This window comes from Oreochromis aureus, linkage group 15, assembly GCF_013358895.1.
Source record: "Oreochromis aureus strain Israel breed Guangdong linkage group 15, ZZ_aureus, whole genome shotgun sequence".
Classification (NCBI taxonomy): Eukaryota; Metazoa; Chordata; class Actinopteri; order Cichliformes; family Cichlidae; genus Oreochromis; species Oreochromis aureus.
Genome location: NC_052956.1, coordinates 12638767 through 12662476, shown reverse-complemented (window position 1 = coordinate 12662476; position 23710 = coordinate 12638767). Strand labels below are relative to the sequence as shown.

General features: G+C 39.9%; 1 protein-coding gene across 1 annotated transcript in view; it reads left to right on the top strand.

Annotated features, from left to right (window-relative positions):
- The first annotated feature begins 3631 nt into the window (after window positions 1–3631).
- otofa (otoferlin a) overlaps window positions 3632–23710 on the top strand; it is an 81335-nt gene continuing 61256 nt past the window's right edge. Inside the window, exons 1-2 of the mRNA XM_039598799.1 lie at window positions 3632–3969; window positions 9238–9296. Coding sequence (XP_039454733.1) covers window positions 3888–3969; window positions 9238–9296 — 141 coding nt within the window. The 5' untranslated portion in view covers window positions 3632–3887. The remainder of the gene's footprint in view (window positions 3970–9237; window positions 9297–23710) is intronic.

Below are 23710 nucleotides of genomic sequence, written 5' to 3'. Positions count from 1 at the left end.
CCGACAATATTTTCACGGACCGGCAATGAGGTGTCGCGGATGAATACAACAAAATAAAACTAGTGCCGGTACCGAAAAAAAGAAGATTTATTCATAACACACGTGAAAAGACCCAGGAAAACCGAGTTAACGATAAAAACAATAACAAAATAACGCTGAAAACCGATAAAAACCCTGAAAACCATACATTTCACACCTGAACCTCAACTCTCGCGGCCCGGTACCGAACGACTCACGGACCGGTACCGGTCCGAGGCCCGGGGGTTGGGGACCGCTGCTTTAAGATAAGATAAGATAACCTTTATTAGTCCCACACGTGGGAAATTTGTTTTGTCACAGCAGGAAGTGGACAGTGCAAAAGTTATGAAGCAAAAATTATAATAAAATAAAATAAGAATAAATACAGTACACAACTGTACAGAATAGAATAAAATACTATATACAGTAGAATAAAATAGAATAAAATATACAATGAGATAAAAATAGAGTACAAGTGCTATATACAATTGAGTAAAAATACAACGATGCCAGAAAAGATTATTGCACATTAGTATTATTGCACATTTGTGGATGTGTGTGTTTGATCAGTTAAAGTCTTTATTGTGGAGTCTGACAGCAGTGGGGAGGAAAGACCTGCGAAATCTCTCCGTCCCACACCGTGGGTGCCGCAGCCTGCCACTGAAGGAGCTGCTCAGTGCTGTCACAGTCTCATGCATGGGGTGGGAGATGTTGTCCAACAGGGATGACAGCTTAGCCGCCATTCTCCTGTCACTCACCACCTCCACTGGGTCCAGAGGGCATCCTAGAACAGAGCTGGCCCTGCGGATCAGCCTGTTCAGTCTCTTCCTGTCCCCGGCGGAGATGTTGCCACCCCAGCAGACCACACCATAAAAGATGGCTGAGGCCACCACAGAGTCATAGAAGGTCTTCAGGAGTGGGCCCTCCACTCCAAACGACCTGAGTCTCCGCAGCTTTAATGTTATAACAGCAAATGTCTCATACAGCCTGCGACAATATGGTAGCAAAAATGACTGAACTGACAGTTATTTTAATGAGTGTCTCCATTGGTATTGTCATGAAAACATCTCTATGTCCATCTGTACCAGTATGGCCCAGCCAACAGTTTTCCAACAGTTCCCTCTGCTGGCTAAAGCTCATATCACTACTGGAAAACAATGTCAATCATTTGCACATGACTTAATTTATGAATGACTTTGATGTCTTTTACATCAAAGTTATTCATCCAGAACCTTTCTAACACAGGGTTGGAACCCTCCCCAGAGGAAAAGACAAGAGAACTAAAGGGTTTAAACCAGGGACGCGGTTTTTAACCACACTTTGATATTAGGAAGCAGTGGCACAAAAATTCAGATTTTTTAAAAAATTAGAATAATAACAAGATGCAGCTTTGATGTCTGCAGCGCTGCTGGCTTTGTGTCATTTGCACAGATTAAATTGGGGTTTTTTCAGTATTAGTTACTTTATTACTCATCTCTCTCTCTCTCTCATACAAGAGTCAGTGCAAACCGCAATACATAATTTAAACAAAAGATACTTACAGACTGTCACTCATTCACACCAGAGAGAGAGAGACTGTACTTCAGCCTATGTGGCAGAAAGGTGTTTTCTCTTGTTATACACACGCCTGAGGCTGTTTATGCCAGGTACTCCCGATTACCTCAAGTGAAGAGACAAGTTTTTGTGTGTTTGTGATACAATACTGGGCCATCTCACCAGATTTACTGTATCCACATAGACTCACTGTCTAGTAGGGTTTATATCAGTAGGTGTTAAAGTATAGTGTGTGTCCCAGTTCTATCATTATTGTGTCTTTACTTTGTTGATCCTTTTTGTCTTTGTTGCATTATGCTCTAAACTGAATTCTTTCATACCTAACTTTATTTAAAACACAACTGATTTGTGTTTTGTTACAGAATAAAGGATGGCATGTTGGCTGGTGTGTCTTCTTTTGGAATCTTTATTTTTCTTTGTACAAAGATGATAAATTAGGGGATTGTTCATTTCAGTCTGCTGTTGTGTTTTCCATAATTTGTTTGAAGGTGCTCATAGATAATCCCTAAAATTGGGTGTTGTAGTCATCTTTTATACCCCGTTTAAACCAATTTAGACTATGATGCTGTTTTCTCAGTTTATAACACAGCATATGTGTATTTGTTTGGAATCCATTCTTAGCAGAATATTTGACTCTCCTCTGACAGAAGTTGTCAAAAACTCAGAGTGCTGAGCACTGCTCCTGGGATGTTAAGGACCAGAAGCATCACAATGCTGTCACAGGAACTCCTGCTGCTGCCTTTGCAACCAGAAAACAGTGGCATTCCTGAAGAAACTCACAGCTCTGAAGTTTTGGTTTCATGCTGTGAGGAACACTATACGAGCGAGCAGATGTAGAGCTTCTCTGCTGTTGTTTGCAGACTTACACATCTGAACACTGCATCAAACCAAAGGTTTTCACACAGTTGTACTCTTGGTATCTTTACAGTGATACCCATTACTGCTGAATGATAACTATTTTTCAAATCTAAAAAGAGGAGCCCAAAGAAACCTACCGCCTTAACTTTTCTCATACCAAATACAGATATACTCATATCCCACTTCATTAGGTAAACCTTGTTAGTACTGGTTTGGACCCTCTTTTTTGCCGTAATTCTTCCTGACATAGATCCAACAAGCTGCTAAAAACATTCCTCTGAGATTTAAGCCCAGTTACTGCAGATTTGTCGGCACCAATCTACTACATCTCAAAAATGCGCTATTGGATTGAGATCTTGTCACTGTGAAGGTCATTTAAGTATAGTGAACTCACTGTCATGCTCAAGAAACAAGTTTAAGGTGAGTTGAGCTTTGTAATGTGGTCTATTATCGTACTGGAAGCAGTCATCAGATGATGGGTACACTGTGGTCATAAAGAGATGGACATGGTGGGTCAGCAGCAATACTCAGGTAGGCTGTGGAGCAATGCTCTTGTGGTACTCAATGGCCCAAATATGCTAAATATCAAAGAGACAGTACACCATCACCTGAACCTCTGATACAGGGCAGGACAGAGCCATGCTTTGGTTGTGTTTATGTCAAAGGAGCAGTACCTAATAAAGTGGCCGGTGAGCGTGCATACTGCAGTAGATTTGGTGGTAGGTGAGTCAACATGTTTCTGTTGTTTGCGGCTATCCTGACGCCTCTTCAGCAGGAACTGTTGGCCAAAGGTCAGAAAAGGACGATGTTCACCTCACCTGTTCGCCATGTTGACCCACAGCTAAGGCATCGGGGAGTTGCAGTATAATGTGGGCGTGGCAACAAACAGTTTGTAGGGTTCAAAGTTTATTGTAACAAGATTATCTTTTTATTTCAAAGTAAAATGTGAAGTACAGTAGGTCTAGATTCATGGCTAAGAATTGTTTTTTTAATGTCTTTCAAACAGCGGTAGGGTTTTCCTCCGAATCCCAAGCCTGGTCTGTTTTTTTTTTTGTTTTGTTTCCCCCCCGCAATTAGAGCATCATCTCTCTGTAGTTGAAGCCCACCCCCGCCCTTCCTGCGCAACGAGCAGAGTAAAACCAAGAGCCAGCTCAGAGATGTGCGATAGACAGCAGCCACGGAGCACGGAGTAGGAGGGAATGTTAACTGGAGCCTGTGGTTAATTCATTTTTGGTTTTTGGATTATTTTTTTGTTTGTTTGTTTGTTTGTTTTTTTCTTTTAAAGAAACGCACGTAAAGTATTCATGTTGCCCGGATAGAAAACGATTTTTGGGTCCACCGACTCCAGCCCGCAAAGAAAGGCTCACCAAGACATCATTAAACGCAGATTGCACCAAATCGATTCAAGTTTTATCTGTGTGGAGTAAAATTACTCCCGCCCCCACCAGACTGGACTAATGATGGCTTTAATGGTTCACCTGAAGACGGTCGCTCACCTGCGAGGGAAAGGTGACAAGATCGCCAAAGTTACATTCAGGGGTAAGGATATATATTTTTTTTATTCTTCTTCTGTATGTTGAAGCCGTGTGTGTTTGGAAACCGAGTCGCGCTGTGTGCTGTGCCCTGATTTGCGTTGTATTACACAATGTGATGAGAGCCAGTCAGCCGCTGCATAAAAAGTTGGAAGAGCGAGAAAAAGAGTTTAGTTGCAGGCAAAACACAATAACTGGTCTATATCACAAAGACTGATCGAGTATCCAAGCCTTACGTTTTATTTCATTATATTCGTTAATATGGTAAAATACTAATAAATTAAATTCTGTCTTTTTTTTCGTTATATGTTATATACATCATGTAAAGTACCACAAAAACGGACTTTAATACCATTTCTGCCAAGAATGGTGAATGTAAAATCAAAGCTTTTATCTCTTCTATTTTTAAATGTATCATAAAAGAGGAAAAAACACCAATCTCGGCATCCCTGAAACATCGATTTCTCATCACTGATTTTCAGTTATTTTATTAACTTACTTTCAACTTACTAGAACAATGTGGGTAAGAGGCCAGTGCTGACTAAGCTGATGGCATCGATTGCTAAAGATGTGGCTAAAGATGGAGCTTTGGGAATGTTCTGTGTAAGATCTTTGTTGTAATAACCAATTCACTCAAATCTAGGGGTCAGAATTGTAGCCACGACCTTGCACTCTCTCTCAGATGAGATGAGAAGACGAAATGAGTTGTGGAAAAAAATATTTTAGTTGATTTATTCATGTGTTTCACGTGCTTATCGTTTGGTTTCTGTGTGCTGGGTGTGTGAGCAAAATAATGTGAAAGAAACTGAGACAGGATGTGTTTTTCAGCACCCTGGACAGTGATCAGTCCACTGACAGGTGCTCAGTCCCTGTTGTTATCAACGCAGCATCACAACTGGAGAAGATGCTACAAGAGCACTGCTGCCTCCTTTCCTCTCAGTGTGTGTGTGTGTGTGTGTGTGTGTGTTGGGGAAAAAAAAGGATAACTTCTAGTGCAGTGGTCTGTGCTGCAGTGATTGCACCAGGGTCTGGATATTCTATGAACCGTGCCTTCACAGTCAGTGACTGGATTGTCCGCTCTTTCCTCCAAAGTCCATCTGTCAGCAGAGTAGCTCCATTTCATCCATGTATATTTTTTTTAAAAGTTCAAGGAAAATTTTGTGTGTATCTGTTTTTATTTGTATATTTTAGAAACATACATTAACCCCAAACCATTTTTTAAACTCGAGTATTTATTGAACCTTCTGACAAATAAAAAAAGCTGTTAAATATCAGAAATTATTGTGACTTTTAAAACTGAAAAAACTCAGTTTTAGCTTCTTTTTTATCTTAAACAATCAAATATATATAAGGTGGTGAGGGTTTTTTTTAGAAATCACATTGATGATGTAGAGATGTCAAAAACTCACAAGTCAAATGAGGCTCAGCCATAAAGAAAACTAGCCTTTATAGTGGATCTACTTAATGTTGATGTTAAGGCTAAAAACTTGGTTTGAGGTCAGGAATAACTTAAGTGTCCTGAAAGTCAGTGCACCCAGTCAAAGTTCTATGAGATGATCTTGTTTGAACATCTTGTACTTGTGCTTTCAGTACTATTTAAAAACTTGTTCCACTTTTGGCTTTTTGCTGATTTTCATTCAATCAAAACTCTGTGTGAGCTCTGAGGGTTTTCTATTAAAAAACAAAAAAGGTCCATGACCTGAATAGGAATTTCCTTTGTGATCCACTAGCATGAGTTTGTTGAAGTAAACAGATATGAAGGAATAGCAGAGTCACAGGAAAGGTGAAAGAGGGTGGCTACAGGTATGGTCGAACATCACGCTCAACATTTAGTGAATCAGTTTCATCCAAAAGCTGAATAATTGCATATTCAAAATTATCCAGTTAAAGAGTTCAAGCATATTTATTAATAGCCACTCAGCTGCTGACTGGGAAATTTCATCTCCAATTTTAAATCTTTTCATTTTTTCTCAGTCTCACAATTTCTTCTCCATTCTTCCAGTGCATTTAAGTTTAATTATTCATTTATTTGAGCTAAATAATAATTTTTTAAATACTTCCCAAATTTGTGTGTTAATCACAGTGTCTTAATCAGCCTGGCATCCCCACATATCCTCCGGTGCTGTGGGTTTTTGGTTCAGGCTGTCAGTGGAGTTTCCTGAGCACTTAGAGTTTAAAATGCTTCCTGTCTGGAGAGGAAGCGGCCTGCCAGGGAAATAAGTGCTTTGGTGCTTTGCGTAGTGGTGAATTAGACCTGCACTAAGTTCAGGAGGAGTTTGGGGCCATTTTTAATTACAGAACAGCTTCAGTTTATATCTGTTTTTAGGGCGTCTGGTGTGAGAAACTCATTCAGTCATTATTCTGGCATTTCTTTGTACCCCAGCTTTCTGCCTTGTTATCTAGCATCTGGGAAGTGTATGAGTATAAGTATGAATATGTTAAATATCAGATATATTTTTTGTCAACCCTTTGCTGCTTACGGAAATCAGCAATTACTGATCAAAGGTCTTTTAAGGTCTCTATTTTTGAGGTATTTTGTCATCATCAGATGCTTATTTTTGTAAGGTAGAAGAGTCCTATAACCACCCCGAAGCTGAATCAACATGATATCTCTGAAAGGGGGAAAAGGTGTAATAAAAAAGCTTCAAGCCAGTGCAATAAAGACAGCTAATAAAAATGGATTAAATGCGACGTGATGTTCTATCTCTGATCTAACTTTATCTGGTTGTTATTATTTGCTGTCAGAAACAATAAATCAAGTCAAGTCCCTTCAAAGGAGGGTCTTCAAAATGTAATTGATTTCCCGACATGTCGTTGATGAATTCTGGTTATGTTATCAGCAGCTCTTGGCTTTATCAGAGAGCTGCACTTCGGCTGTTGTTGCTCCTCTTCTGAGTAGCCTGCAGCAATACAGAGCCATACTCCATGCAAGAATTAATGAAACCTTATCTCTGTGCTTTACAATATTAATTTTCAGTTTATTCAACCAGACTGTCTTCCTCTACGTTGGCACTTATCAAACCTCTCTTTTATCTCTAGGCACTTATAACAGCCGCTTGGACAGTTTGTTTGTTCTTTTTATTACTCAGAGTCTTCCTGATTCACAGGACAGGAACAGAGTTTGGGGCAATTTCTTGTATCCTGCGGATATTTTTAAAATTCCTTTCCTCTGTGTAGCACTTTATTCTACAAACAGACACTTGGTATGTTTACTTTTTAAATTAGGGCACCTATTCAGCTTGTAATGCCACTTACTGCCCCCTAATGCACCAGGAGATAAGGTAAAATTAAATCTCAGTACAGAGCTGCAGAGATTAAAATACATTAAAAAAAACAAATGTTTCCATGTTTCTACTCAACACTCGACTTTTCTGCTTTAACCACATTCTTGCAAAACTTAAGAAAGCCTTAAATGCACCTCTGTGCCCTCTTCATTCATGTGCATTTCAGACTTACACAGTGTTCTCCATCTTTCATTCTTTTGATTTTCATCTATCTGCTTGCGATAACAAAAAAAGACTCTCTGCTCCTTTTCTTTCTTACAGCTCAGGTCCTTCATAGCAGCTCTTTAACTCTTTATCTTTGACTGTTTCATCAAGGCCAAAAGCCGCGCTGATTAGCAGAATGTTGTTTTAGTTTGGTGTGGAGCACCTTACATAAGTGTCACATGGTCTGCTTTTCTAAGCCCACATCTAGTTGGATGAAAACACTGGTATGACAGCAGTGCCGCTCTTTTCAATAATGTAGGAGGAATATTGTCTCTCTCCCTCTCCGACACTGAAGTGGTGTTTATTTTCTAAAATAAAATTCAAAGGTTTGGGGGATTTATAAGGTTCAAGAGAGTGTAGGAGTGAAGGCAGGAACACTTGGAAGTGGGATTATAAACTAGAGTCATATTTGGTAAATGGTAAAATTATAACGATAATTTTACCAAAACCTGAAGGTTTTGTGCTTTTGAATGTGTGAAAAGATACTTTCTGCACTTATAATATCTAAAATATCTGAGCCTGGCAGAATGTATTTACTCCATTTACCCTCATTATTACAGCCAAACTGACAGGGACTGTAATTAACATTGTAGGTCTCTGTATGCGTTTGTGTGTCTCCCTGTGTATGGCAGCTGATGTGCCCACAAGCACACAAATAGACATCAACAGAGCTTCATAAAGGCTCAGATGCACAAAGCAAACTATCAGAACAAAGCAGAATGCACACTGTGGTGCAGGACCATTCATAAGCATCACAAAGCAACCAGGTGAGCACAACAGCCAGGTCGCATGAGTGAGTCAGGTTACTGTTCAATGAAAGCTTCCTTTCCCAATATAAACTCTGAGTAGACAACAGCTTTCATTAGCTGATGCACATACTTTTAGCTCTAATAATGGAAAAATGCACTTTTAATTTGTATTCTTTACATTCTTCTGCAGTCTCTCTGTGTCGCACAGTGAGTCACACTGTAGTCATTTAATTGTCTACATTTCTTTTCTGCCTCTGGTGATTCCACGCAGCTGTTTCATATTTACATTTGTCAGGTACTTAAAGTATCATTTGTCTTTTCGCAGCTCTTTATGAGATGAGTAGGCTGATTTTATGTCACCCCATTTTCACTTTAATAAACGTCTCAGTGAACTGATGGATTCAGGTTGCTAACCTGCACCTGACAAGACCAAGTGCACCCTTATTGAATTAAGTCACTTGTAGAACACCTTTAGCAATTATAACTTGAAATAATTTTTTTCTGTATGACTATCAGTCTTTCACGTTGTTGAGAAGGAATGTTTTCCCACTTTTCTTTACAATGTTGCTTCAGGTCATTGAGTGTGGGTTTGTTTATGCAGAGGTCCAGGTTTAGATTTTGATTATATCTTGATTATTTTCTTTTTCAGCCATTCTGATGTAGATTTGCTGCTGGATTATTGTCCTGTTGCGTCTCCAACACAGGCCAAGCTTTACATGTTTAAAACATTTGACTCTAGAAAACTTTGGTATACAGGGAGATTCATGGTCAACGCCAAGTCCTGTGGCTACAAAGAAACCCCACATCACAGTGCACAGAGCTACAATAATCACTTACCTGCTTGCTACTTTGGATACAGTCTTAAAACTGAATTGTTTCATCATTAATGCAGGTTTAAGTAAACACCAACTGACTGCTTTTTCTCATGCTTTGTACGTGCCCCATGCAGTGAGCCCACCCACTCAAAGTGAGATGACAACAGGCACAATGGTGTTACTGAACCAGGTTTTAATGACTAAATTCCTCCTTATTTTTCAGGTCTGTCCTTCTACAGCCGTGTAGCAGAGAACTGTGAGGAGGTGGCACACTTTAATGAGGTCAGTATCTTTATTTGATTTGTCATACAATAACCCGTGTCAATGGTGACCAATCAGCAATTATTAAGAATCCAGAATCGGCTGATTTCACTGGCTGCAGGTTCTGTTATTGAATTGAGGTGGAAAAGGTGAAAAAAAGACACATTGTTGGTAATGACTGAAATGATCACTGTAAGGCTCTAAGTGGTTTATTGGTAATTTGATGTTAATATCTTTAGAAGCAGTTTTATCCAAAACATTGACAGCCGTTTAACAAAATCTTTATTTAATTCAAATAAAGTCTAGCACATTTTAGGGATGCTAGCCTTTATTTGAATTAAGCGAGTCAGCTGAATTATTCTAACTGTATTGAGTACAAGTGTACAAGCCTGCTGTGTTCGTGAGTAAGAACTTTATCCCCCGAAAGCTGCCAAATGAATGTCGGATGACATAGATAGAAATTTTGCCCATTTTTGTACTTTGTCCATCTTTACTCTACACCAGGATTTTCGAAGTGCTTGACTCTATACCAGCATACAGAGTGCAAATAAAAGGTGAATACAAAGTGAAGCAATGTACATGCACAGAGTGTAAGAAACTGCTCTAAAAATAGAGGATCCATTGTTCAGTAATACCACTTCCTTTAAGAATGCAGTTGAATACTGTAAATGGAGATGCCTTAGAGGAAAACTGTTAGCAATACAAATGTACATCAAAAAGTACAGTTATACTGAATACTGTGCAAAAGTCTTGAGCCGCCCTTCATTTATTTATATTTTGCTGGGACAATGGCAAAAGGGTGCAGCGATTTATTGAGCAAACACACAAAATACACTATATATATATATATGTATATATGTATATGTCTGTATCTGGAGGTCCCACAGGATCTTAGCTTGGTTATTCTCCACCACCCTAGGGGTCATCTCCCATTTTGACTTCGGGACTTCCAGGCCGTATTCGGCACAGATGTTTCTGTACACTATGCCAGCCACTTGGTTATGGCGTTCCATGTATGCCCTGCCTGCTAGCATCTTACACCCTGCTGTTATGTGCTGGATTGTCTCAGGGGCATCTTTACACAGCCTGTACCTGGGGTCTTGCCTGGTGTGATAGAGCCCAGCCTCTATGGATCTTGTACTCAGAGCTTGTTCCTGTGCTGCCATAATTAGTGCCTCTGTGCTGTCTTTCAGTCCGGCTTTGTCCAGTCACTGGTATGATTTCTGGATATCAGCCACCTCCGCTACCTGCAGGTGGTACATACCGTGCAGGGGCTTGTCCTTCCATGATGGTGCCTCCTCTTCCTCCTCATTCTTGGGTTTCTGCTGCCTATGGTTTTCACTGAGCATGCGGTCGGTTGGGGCCATCTTACTGATGTATTCGTGGATGTTTCTTGTCTCATCCTGGACCGTGGTGCTGATACTCACCAGTCACCGGCGTCCTTCCTTCCGCTTAGCATACAGCCTCGGGATGCTGGACTTGGGATGAAACCCTTCGTGCATGGTCAGGAGCTTCCTTGTCTTGATGTCAGTGGCTTCTATTGGAGATTATGTATCGGAATTTCAGGAGCGGGACCACGCCTCCAAACACGCTCCTTCCGGTTGTCATCTTTATAGGTTCCCCCAGTTCTGCAAGCTGTTCATTTTCATTTACGTGCCCCACCCTCCCTCCCTCCTTGTTCTCAATTCTTCAACTCTTCACTCGTTCACTCCTATTTAGTACATGGGGATCTGCCAGGCCCAGGAGCCGTCGCCAGTCCCCTTCGAGGCCTTCCCCAAACCGCAGCTCAATTCATGTACAAGCATTCACCTCTACCTACTAAAATGCTGTCAAACCTACAATGAGGACATGGGCCCAGCTAGGGAATCTCCTCCTTTGGCCAGCTTATTATCCCAACAGATTACCTGATCAATGGCAGGGCGTAGCTGTTGATAGCTCGGATCTTGTTCTTACCGTTCAGCTGACTCCTCAGGACTTGCCTGACCCTCTGCAGGTACTTGGTGGTTGCAGTTTTTTTAGCGACCTCTTCATGGTTCCCATTTGCCTGTGGGATCCCCAGGTACTTGTAGCTGTCATCTATGTCTGCAATGTTGCCTTCTGGTAGTTCAATCCCCTCAGTTCTGACTACCTTCCCTCTTTTTGTTATCATCCGACAACATTTCTCCAGTCCGAATGACATTCCAATACCATTGCTGTATATCCTGGTGGTGTGGAGCAGTGAATCGATATCTCGTTCACTCTTGGCATACAGCTTGATGTCATCCATGTACAGGAGGTGGCTGACAACTGCTCCATTCTGTAGTCGGTATCCGTATCCATTCTTGTCAATGATCTACATATATAAACTAAAAAACTCAATAATAGGAAAGTGTTGTAATGTTATTTGAGTTATTTCATTTTTTGGCTGACTGTTGTGGATGTGTGATGATTTCCAGTGTGAACAGTGTGAAGGCTTAGATAAAAATGCGCCACCAAGACCCCACTGTTGTAATTTCTTAATGCTCATACAGACACTTGGATAACTCCCAGCATGCCAATGCTAACCTAGGCTGAGGGATCTTGCTTTAACACCTCATTACTGTTCTGATTCAAAAATTTGCAACCATTCATGAGTGGCTCTTCCCTGCATGTGGCTGGCATCTCACCAAGTGGCTTTTAATCACCCTCCTATGTTCACTTATGGTCTATCAAGGTTAGAGAGGCGAGGCAGTGTTGAACAGTGTTGCAATTAAACTGGGCATTTCATGCTCCACTGCTTTAGTTAGGAAAAAGGTGGTTCCTTAAAAAGCCCTTCTTTCCAACTTAGAGGTTTCTTTCATTTATAAAAGAAAGTTTCAATGTTTTATTTTAAATCTAGCAAATTGCATTATTCTGAGCAGCTGCATTGCTCTGAGCATCTCTTTGAAAACCCAAAGGATTTACCTGAGTCCCTCGGGTGCTGGTTGGTAAGTCTCTGATTTTGGTTGCTTTCAAATTCTGGGAAATATTCCCAGTACTATTTCTGCAAGCTCCCACTGCACTGTGAAACCAGCATTATGATGAATTCAAATGTAGACTCGTGTAAAGGAGCAGAGAGGGGAAATAAGAAAGAAATGAAGGCCAAGGGATCAAGAGCGAGGTGCAGTAGGAAATCCACACAGAGCAGAAGCCAAAGAGACAGAACAGAGGTAGGGGATAAAGCCAAGGAATGAAAAATGAAAAACAAACAGGAAAGCACTCTCAAATATATACAGTACCTTCCCAGAGGAGGTTTCACATCAGGCTTTCTGTTTTTTTCTCATTTTAAGCTGCTGGTTTTAACAGAGAAAAATGTTCTTTGTTTGATGGCTCACAAGCAGAGTGCTGCTTCCTTCCCTGATAACAGGGGCTTTTGTTTTCAGTTTAATCAGGAAAATGCTGAAATGACTGCACAAACTTAGCCTAGTCACACAGGCACACCCACACACACACACACACACACACACAGACCCCCACACACACAATCACAGACACGCGCTTTATGTGTACAGTCCCTGTAGAAGCAGCATTGTTTTTTGTATCATGACGTAAAACTAAAAAGAAGAAAACCAGACAAATGAATCCCAAAATATCTTTGACTCTGCATATAACTGGTATGAACTAAATGGTGAGGCTGAAATGTGATTTCTTATGACAACCTCTCCCAATTCTCACATCTCAGTCTCGGAGTGCTGGGGAGGTAGTTAGTGTCGCTCAGCATCAATAACACGATCAAGCTTTCTATGGGATGAATTGCGCTTACAGTAGTTTCCGAGCCTGTGTGAGTGTGTGCCTGTGTGAAAATGTTGCAGTGTTGTGTGCTGCTGGTGGCCAGGCGTACATCTTTTCCCCAGCCCCCGGGTCCTCATCACATCCTCCCCATCGTCGTCTTCTTCAACCTTAGCAGTAAAACATTTGCATGGCTCAGTAGGCTCTGTCCAGCCCCTGGAGTTAAGGGCCATTAGCATAGAGCTGTGTGGCTCGTTGCCGGTCCATGCATAACGATAGATGCCTTTGAACTAGTATGCGGATAGACTGGATGGGGAATTCATTATTCATTATATGGTGGGGCTTTTAGCTGCAGAACACCAGGGCTTCCCCCTGACTAGTTAGACACAAGCGGAGCAAAGAACAGAGAGTCCTGCATGCACTGCACATCGCCACAGAGTTTAGTTTTGCCCCTGCAGATATAACTATTTTAAGTTTTCAAACAAGATGTCAAGAGATTTGAACCATGCAGACAAAGCACTGTAATTAGCATGCAAATAACAGAAGGGTATTAGAAGATTGATTTTGCAAAAGCTTCCAGTAATTTCCTACGATTCTAAGTGTTTTTTCAGAATTTGTACTTACTGTTCAGATGTCTGTGTTTTCTGTGTTTTCCTCATTGATAAAACCCCAGAATAACCCCATATTATTGACACAAAGTACACTTAAAGGATGGCAGCAACCACTGACGCCCGTTCTTGCGGATGACTGTGTTGAAGCCTCGAGTTTGGCAGTTTGGCTGTTGACATGTTTTATAGACATCACAAGCTAGAGGAGGTCAGAGTGAGAATGTGAGGACACTGCAAGCTCAGACAGCGGCAACTTGTCAACCACATGGGACCCAGGCTATAAAGCGTTCTGTTCACACCATAGTTTTCAAAAGGAACATCATGGTTTATTGAAGAAGACGTGAAACTTGTGACTGAGGATATAAACCCATCGGGCCATCCACTTTTATAGGCATTCTGACTTTTCCTTGCAGTCTGAGGAGTTCATGCTGGTCAATAGCAGAAGTGCAGGTGAACATCTTCTTTAAATTCTGATATATTTATCTACTAGCCTCCTCAGTTTGTCAGCATTTGCTTTTATAAATAAAATCACACTACTCTCATCTTTCCTGTCAGTTAATATGATTCATAGTTTGCTGAAATGGCAGCTGTAATCAGTCTCAGTTAAAATTCTGGTCACCCTGACCAGTCCTATGAATTTGCTGGCATATTGTGGTTCATCAAAGTGAGCAAGAGGAGACCTCAGTGAGCTTCCTACTGCTCATAGATAATCATGTTTGGGAAGCCAGTATTCAAGTAAAGCCTATTTGTTATATGAGAGTGGAACGTATCACTGTCAGGGTGAGGTTTTTAAACTAATATACGCTATACTACGTTCATATACTGTAAGTCACCTGAGCATGAAAGACTCTTAAAACATAAGTTGAAGGATTCACTGTGATCCACCTCTGGAGATCACATTTCAGTGCTGCTTCACTTGAACACTTGACCACCAGTTTGGAGTAGAGCAGAAGCAGTTTCCAGAGGAGCAGACACAAGCTGGAATACTGCTGATGCTAAAAATAGATAATAAACTTCACCGGTTTTTAAGATTCAGCGTTGCTCCAGGGAGGAGCTTTCCCAACTCTCGGTATACTGAATAATTGATGACCTTAGCAGAATATTTTCTTTGCTGGTATAGAGATAGAGGGAAGGTAAAAGTGGAAATTTGAGCAATGAAAATAAAGGAAATAAAATGTATAGGTGCAAATTACTGTGTAGAAGATAATCCCAAGACTTTGTTTTGAGTGTGATTTATGCATTACATTATTTATTCATACTGGTTTTCTATGAATGAATTATAAAACTACCAGTTTAAAGAAGTGTAGGTCAACACAGAGACATATTTTTCTTTAACAACATCTGTATAGTAACAGCTGTGTAAAAAAGACAGGTTTTATAGGACAGTTTGTATACTTTTACTGTTTTCACAGAATTTAGGAAGGTTAGTAGCTTCCAGATGCTGCTGATCAAATGCACTTGATCAACAGATAATCAACAAGTGTGAGTACATCAGTTGTGTGTCAACACAATGCCACTATGTTCCCAGGAGTGTTTTTTTTTTTAGCAAATTAACAACAAGTTCAGACCCAGCAATGAATTGGCAAGAAACCCAAGCGCTACTTCTTAGACTCTATAAGTCTCAGTTAGCATGTTAAATAATGAAGTTCATGAACAAATATGGGTTGTTTGCAAGGTTTGCCTCGAGAAATTCAATTCAATTCAGTTTGGTTTTATTTATATAGCAACAAATCACAAGAAAAGTTGCTTCAAGGAACTTTATGTTGTAAGGTCAAGACCCTACAGTAATACAGAGAAAACCCAACAATCACTTTATCCGCTATGAGCAAGTACTTGGCAACAGTGGGATGGAAAAAATAGACAGGAAGAAACCTCCAGCTGACCAGACTCATGGAGGGGCGGTCATCCGCCATGTATTTTCTAGAAATGCTAACCTTGTAAAAAACAGATTTATATTGCACTCACTATATGTCTGAGTGATAACTTTCTCCCAGTATCTTACTTAGAGAATACCTAGAAGAGAAGCTGCTCTTATATCCACAAGGGAGCCTATGCAGAAGGAGTTTGATTTGCAGAGCTACCCTCCACAGGTCAGACATATAGAGGGTAGCTCTGCATATTTGATTTGGCAGAGTTTTTACACCGGGTGCCCTTCCTGATACAACTCCGAAGGGATTTACGTCTCCTACCAGAACTCAATTAAAGATCTTTTCCTTGTTAAGCAAATGTATAAAGCAGAAACATGTGATTCAGTTTATATTTGCTATACTATGGTATGTTATGGTGGCTTCGCTGTAGCAATAACACAACACATATATTTTAATTATCAAAGAACATGATTGCTTTCTCAGATTTGAGATGTTGATCTGTCATTTGTTATATAACATATCTAGATAAATGTGCACTGAATGAACACAGAGAAGAATTTCTGTTGTTGCAAAGAAGGAGAACAAAAAAACTGCATTCCAGCGAAAAGAAAGTTTTTACTTGAGGCGTGAGTGCTATCTCTTAGCACAAGAGCATCTATTTTTAAAGAGTTGTGAAGCCCTTTACTTGACAAGTGTGTGGTCAATTATTTCTGCACCATCTGGTTTCCAGAAGCAGGAACGAAGAGCAGTTTTATCAGAGTCCAGCTTGACAACAAAATAAGACTTTACTGAATTAACTAGATAACATTCTCTTAGGTGGCTTCAAAGCTATTCAATTTCAAGAGAAAGGGAAGGGTTGAATTCATAACTGAGCAATCCACTTGTCTCGCAGGACTAGTAACATTTTCAGTAACAGTTTTCAGTGTGTTACTAATTAAGACAGCTCAGTAATATTTAAGATAGAAAACAGAATTAACAGGAATTCCTGAAACATATTTTCAACCTACAACAATCACTGATAAATATGCACAAATTCTGGTTGAATGAACTGTTCTGACTGAATTACTGTCACCATGTCTTCAGCCATGGCATTGTATTTGACACATGCTATAAATTAGACTGAGATCAATGTAGAAACACTGAAGCATGCAGAGAAAGTGACATACGAGCTGAAGAGGAAGTGAAAACTGGGATGGACAGTTGAATTGGAAAAAGTAAATTGAGCCCAGGTTTGTGGTGATGAGGAGGGCATGTAAGCAGAGTGCTGTCAGTGATTTCAACAAGATCGAGTTTCTCAGCAGAACCGGCTTATCGGAGATGCTGTTTCATCAGTACACACACATGCGCACACAAGCACACACATTACCAGCTCATGGCAAAGCAACAAAAAATTACACAATACGGATTATGTATATAGGCATGGACACAAACTGCCCTTTTGTAGTGGCAGTCAGTGCGATTAGTAATGACTACCAGTGTACTTCAGCTGGAAGTAAGATTTTTGTTGTCATTCCAACACGTATATTTGCACGAGTCGAAGCAAAATTGTAATTGGGTGCAATTAAAAGGCAACAAGAATGAGAACATGAAAGAGTAACATGTACACAAGCAAGGAACAGACAGCTTGAGCTTATTCACAGTGTCATTTAGAACAAATAAGAAAATATGAAGAATAAACAAGAAGCACTCCAGAAGCTCAAACCTCTGCAAAGGCAGCTCACTCTCGGGGCAACATTTAATTTTAATGGGACAGTTATGTATTCTGTACATATTCATTCATTTTTATATACTCTCATATATAAAAAAAATTATATCATTTTCTTTGTTCTTTTTAAACGTACTTTAAGAGGTTTGTAGTGCAGTAAAAATCAAATAGGAGTAGCACGACAGGTCCTACATGTTGCTATAACAAACAAAGGCAGCTTAATTTTAAGCACAGTTTTAAAAATGAAACATATTTTATGTAAATTTGACTTTATTTTACCTCGAGAAAGAGACCAGGGGTTAAAAGTCATGTGATATTAAGAATTCCTTTATATCACTCAATAAATGCCAAAATGTTGTCATAATTTCAAATAGCTCTATGTAGCATTATTATCACTTTGACCGTCAGATCAATCTATTGACCTTTAAGAAAGGTCAGAGGTCAAGTGTGATATGATATTTTAAATCTTTATAAAGTGCTTTTTACGTGTTAACAATATAAGCCACACTTGTAAGAATGACAGTGTCTATGTAATAAGGCTTTTTTCAGTTTTTGACCTATATATTAAGGTCAATCATTAAGTTGACCTTAAAGACCTGTGGTGGGTGCAAGCCAGATTTTAATGGATTGTTGGCATGACCCCACTCTACACCCCTACAAAGTTTTATCAGAGTTCATTCAAAACTTCTCGAGCTATTGTGTTTACAGACAGAATGCCACGCACCCACACAAATGCTACCAAATACATAAGCTCTTTGTCAGAGGTAATGAGAAAATTTAAAGTACAGTGGATAGTGCAAATACAAGATGTTTCTCATGTTTTTGACCTTTATCTGGCAGCAGCAGACTACAGAGCACCACCAGAGTTCAACAATCTGGCAGCAGAGGCTGTTCCTCAGTCTGGTGGTTCTGCTCTGCAGCCTCATGTCTGATGGGAGGGGGGATGGGAACATTGTGTTTGCTGGGTGAGTCAAGCCTTTCAAGAGGAGAGGAGGCCCTTCTCTTGCATCTGCTTGTATAGATGTGTGGTGGTGCAAAATAGGTTCAGGACTAAGCCCCCGTGTCCAACATGCTTTAGCCTCCTGAGAAAGTAGTGGTGCTGATGTACCTTCTTAACTGGGAAGGGAGTGTTATGGCTCCAGGTGAAGTCCTCAGAAGGATGTTCCACAGAAAAGTAAAATGTTTCTGAGCCTAAGCATAACTAAGCAACCTCTAAGGCAGCTTTGAGCTCTAATTTGGTGAATAAACCTAACCAGACAGTGATTGCAAATAAATGCATACAGCAAATAATTAAAAACAGCAAATGAAAGTCTTTTTATTCTCATTACTCCCATTAAAAAGTAATCTGCTGCATTACAGTATTACTCGTTGAAAAAAATCCTAATAAGAAGAAAGTAATTTTTAAGTATATGCTAACATTTAAATGGTAAATGGACTGGTTTGTATATAATGATTTTCTGCTCCTCTGGAGCAGTCAAAGCTCTTTAAACAATATGCCTCATTTACCCATTGGACCATTCATACAAGCACTTTTCTATGCTTTTTCTGACTAAGTGCTTCCTATTTAACATGCACAATGTGGGGTTCAGTATCAGGGATCAAACCACCAATGTTCCGTTTAGTAGATGACCTGCCCAATTTTCTCATTTATAGTCAACTGTGATGACTGTAGCTCAGGAGTTAGAGCGGGTCGTGTACTAATCAGAATCATCAGTTGGTGGTTTAGTTTTACCCGTCAATTGCTTTTTACACAGCATGGTTGTGAAGATAACCATGTGTTCCACAATGATAACACATTTATTTGATCAAAATGAATTAAAATCACGCTGGACAGTAAAGAAAGAAGGATGATAATGGAAAAGCTGAGCAGTGAAATTTATTGTTAAGTTCTTGTATGTAGGTGAAGTGAAGTTCTAGCATTGAGGGATGTAGTTATGCAGAGGTGGACTCACACTACTACTACACTGGCACATCAGAAAAAACTTGAATGCTATAGTATGTGGATGCAGCTGGTGCATATGTAGCCTGCTGGTAATGGAGCTGCAATCTTTTTGCAGTCTCCCCTTATCTCCTTTACCCTTTAAGGATAAAGCCTGAAGAATCAAAGTTTTGACGACTACAACATCATAAGATTGTAAGAAGCCTGCGGGTTTGACCTGACTTTACAAGCTGTAAGAAGAATTCTCCTACTGTCAGTGCAGTGCACGTCTCCTCACTTTAGTAGCGAGCGAGCTTTAAAAAAAATATTTTGTTCGTAATTAATAATGGAGGTGTTTTCATTTTGTGTCTGTGGCAACAGTCATGAGATATAAAAGGATGGTGAGTGGAGGGAAAACTGAGGTCATCCATTTGTTCGCCATGATGCTAGAGCGTGGGATCACAGCAGTAATGGCTTTTCCTCAGCTTCGCATTTAGCCGCTCTGATAGGGCGCTGTGGTCTCAAGGCTTGTGGTTAGTGACATCAGTCCTGTCACTTTTAATGAGCGGCCTCACTCTGGAAATTAGGCGTTGTACAATGCAGGGGGTTGGACGTGGGAGGCCGGGAATAGTAGTAGTGTAGTATTCAGGCAAGCTCAGAAAAGAATGTAGCACATCTAAAATAAGATTAGTGTTCGTTTGCCTTTTTAAAAACATCATTGCAGCGGTTGCTTCTCCGGTTACTATCACATATTCCCTGATTCACATAATCAGTGATGCATTTTGATAAAGCAAGCCAGCCTGAATGGTAGAGTAGGCGCATTGCAGCAGTTACATCAGTCAGTGTTTGAAGCACAGTGACTACTGACACTTGAAGGTCGAGCTTTGTATAGCTGGAAAACTTTACAAACCATAACACGGTCTGACTACACATTGTTAGTCTTCTTTTTTACTAATATAACTTTTTGGCTAATTCTGGGTGACTGTACAGGGGCTTAATTGACATCAAACCATTGATACAAAATACTAATTAGCACAGGTTTAATTACTAGTATTTATCATGGCTGTATTCCCTGTAAGTAAGGCAAATGAAGGGTTGTGGTGTTTTGTGCATACCAATACATTATTGTAGCTCACAGAGATGTAAGTGTTATTTTTCCACTTTAAGAAGTCCAAATGTCTTCTGGAAATTCTGTGAAAAGGCTCTTTTTAGCCCATCAGAGAAGGAAAATAAGTGTTAAGAATAAAATGAATGATGGCTACACTCTATTCAAATTTTCTTAAAGCCATGACAGTGTGACAGAGTTGCGATGAATCGTTGTTGAGCCTATGACGTAACCTATATAAGTGTCTGGCGCTGCAGGCCATCCTTCTTCTGCGTAGCATTAATTACCTTGTGCTCATGTCCTGGTGCTTTATATGCAGTGCCAGTCGAGAGAAACAAATAAAATCCTGGCACTTTTTTTTCTTCTGGTCTCTCTTTGATGAGGGATAGTTTTCCCCCCAGAGGCAAATATATTTGTCCCTCATCTCTTCACATCCATTCTGACATGTTTCGCAATTCCCCTTCAGGAATTTGACATCTGTTACACTGAGGCTAATTCTTTATGTTGAAGCTATGACTGTTATCCTCTCACTGATTCATTCAAGAACTGCATTGAAAAAATAGCTGGAAACTCACAGAATAACTAGTGTTACAGAACACCGGTGCACATCAGGTTACAGAGTAGGTTTATGTTGTAGGGTTTCAGAGCGATTCGCGGTTATGACGTACCTATGCTGAAGATTCTGCAAAAATTAAAAACCAACTGTGATCATATCAACTGATCCCTGAAGCTTTTTTACTGGTTCATGAAAAGCCAGTTACCATTTGCTAAATTTACCATTTACTTTTTTAAAAACATAAAACATCTACTGTAGCTAAGGAAACTGAATATTTTTTAGAGAAGAAAGCTTTGCTAAACAAAGTGTGCGTTATTCTGTTGACTAAAGTTTTGATTTTGTCACCACTGTGTGTCAGTTTTTCCACAGCCATCTGTAACCTGATGGTCATATCAAACTCTAACATCTGTGGGCTCTTTCTAAGGATGTTCACTTTATTGTAACTTTGTTGCCTCTTCTTTCTCGGTCAAAAAGTCTTCACTTTTTCAGAGCGGTCTTGTACACTCACCATGCACTTCATTGAGTACAGCTGATCTATTAGCTGATCACAAAGCAGCAACTCAGGGCATTTAGGCAAGAAGACAAAGGTGATTTAAGTGACTTTGACCGCGACATGGTTGTTGGTGCCAGATGGGCTGGTCTGAGCTCCCTAGAGTTTAGAGAAAATGGTCTTAAAAAGAGAAAATATGTAGTGAGGGGTAGTTGTCTGGGTGAAAATGCCTTGTTGATGCCAGAGGTAAGAGAAGAATGGCCAGACTGCTTTGTTCTGACAGGAAGGCTACAGATATTGGGGAATAGAAGATTAGTAAAACATTGCCTGGTCTGATGAGTCTTGAATTCTGTTGTGACGCTGGGATAGTTGTGCCAAAATTTGCCATAAGTAACATGAAATCTTGTATCAACAAATTTACCAACAGCTTTTGTCGGGGTGAACATGAGCAGGGAGTCTAATACCTGCAAATCTTCAGTAGGTTGTTTTCTTTTAAGTATGTTTAATTTTTAACATTTTATTGCCCCGAGCCTGAAAAAGTAAAATTAAACATTTGGCTAAAAGACAACTGTCACATAATCACGTTATTTATTCATGCCTCTTTTACATTTTAAATAAATAAATAGAGCTAAGTAAAGAAAATTGCAGTGCATGCAATCTACCTAGCAGGGTGAAGCACAAAAAGGGAATCTTCTTTGTCTTGTATATAACATCAAAGTCTTAATTTTTTCATGAAATAAAAAGCATGGATCGCCTTACGTAAAACTGCTAAAATTAGACAAATTGGCGCTCCTTTAAGGCTTAATTTAGAGTTTAATTTTGCATAGCACAACCAGACATTGCTCTGTTTGCAGACACTTGTTTACAACTGCAGCCCACCAAGCTTTTCCACTTTCCCACCTCTCATTTTATTTATCTGTACTGTGCATTTATTTAAACCACTCTAAGCATTTTGTCCGTCATGGTGGCTACAAAAGCCTCAGGCAACATAAACAGCTTAAGCTTTCTTGTTGTGGATTCCTGTTTGTGTTATTTTAGCAATAAGTTGTTCTGAATATTACACCAAAGCAACATAACAGACATAACAATGCTATAAACAGATGCTTAAAGGTGGTGCGTGTCGAAAAAATAGTAAAAAAGGAAATGTTTACAAGCACTTAGACATATAATACATGTTTGTATTGAGTTTACATTCACTGATTAAAATTTGTGGTTCTCTGACTCTGGGGAAATTAATATGGCTGCCCAATCTCCCTGGTGTTGTATAAACAATTCCTAATCACACTGTGGTGTGTATCATTTGAGTTGAAGTGTGTGTTATGCAGTGGTGTGTGTATAAGGCATTAGCTGTGCGCGCTGTCATTTGTGCACCATTAACACCATGCTGGGGCCTCCTTTTCGCACTCTCGGCTGTTCAAACATGCCGGAGGAGATTCAGTATTAAATGAGATGTGGCGCGGCTGTATTAGCCACTACCTCAGACTAGGACTGTCACTTCAGGATGTTTTCAGGCTGTGAGGGTGGTGGGAAAGAAGCAGCAGTACTAGCTTCTTCTGACTGAAACCTGGGAACACAGGCTGCAGATCGTGAAGGTTGAGTATACATGGACCGATGGTAATGCACACTTACAAGCCTGGCCGCAGATCCTTGAAGGCAGCTCTAACAGTAGCAGGTGGAAACCACGGGATTCGCTAATGGGACGGTCTTGATGGATCTCTTGTCTGACAGCCTGCAGTGTTCTCCTAAGTGAGAGGCCCATATCAGCAAGGGGTGAATTACTTTTAAATCACCTGTGCAACCTTTATCCCTCTGCCCTTGTGAAGACTCTTCCCCGTCATATTGTACAGCAAGAGGCTTAGAGGCGATTTACTGAATGTGAATCAACACCTGTATGTATGATGGGGCTAAACTTTACAACTTACCTTTGTTTCTTTTATCTTCTGCTCTCACCCTGTCATAGTTAATCAACACAATTGGATGTCATACTTTATTAATGGAAGCTATAAAAGCCAATTAATTGCTTTTACCACATCTATCATACTTTCCTTAACAGGCTAACTGCTAAGTGTTTTATAATTCTCCTTCCCTTTAGTGTGGGGATTAATGAATCTAAGTAATTCACTCTTCCGATGTAAAGCTGGTAGCAACAAACCTGAAGGGAGTTTTGGATATATTTCTTTGCTGAAGTCAGTTCAGATTAGAGGTTTAAGAAAGAAAGGTTGTTCAAGCTTATTTTCATATAAAAAAAACAGTGGAATGTTTTCAGAAAAAAATATGATTTTGTTATATAAATGATAACCAGCAGGTGGGCTCGCCTGTATAAAAGCAGAAGCTTTAGCATTTTGTTGGATTGAAGCATTTAGGTGTGTGTTAAGACAATGCCATAATCTTCCCAGGTATGGATGTTCCAACAAATCTACACCAATGTCAATCCGTGCAAAGCTCAGAGACCCTGCAAA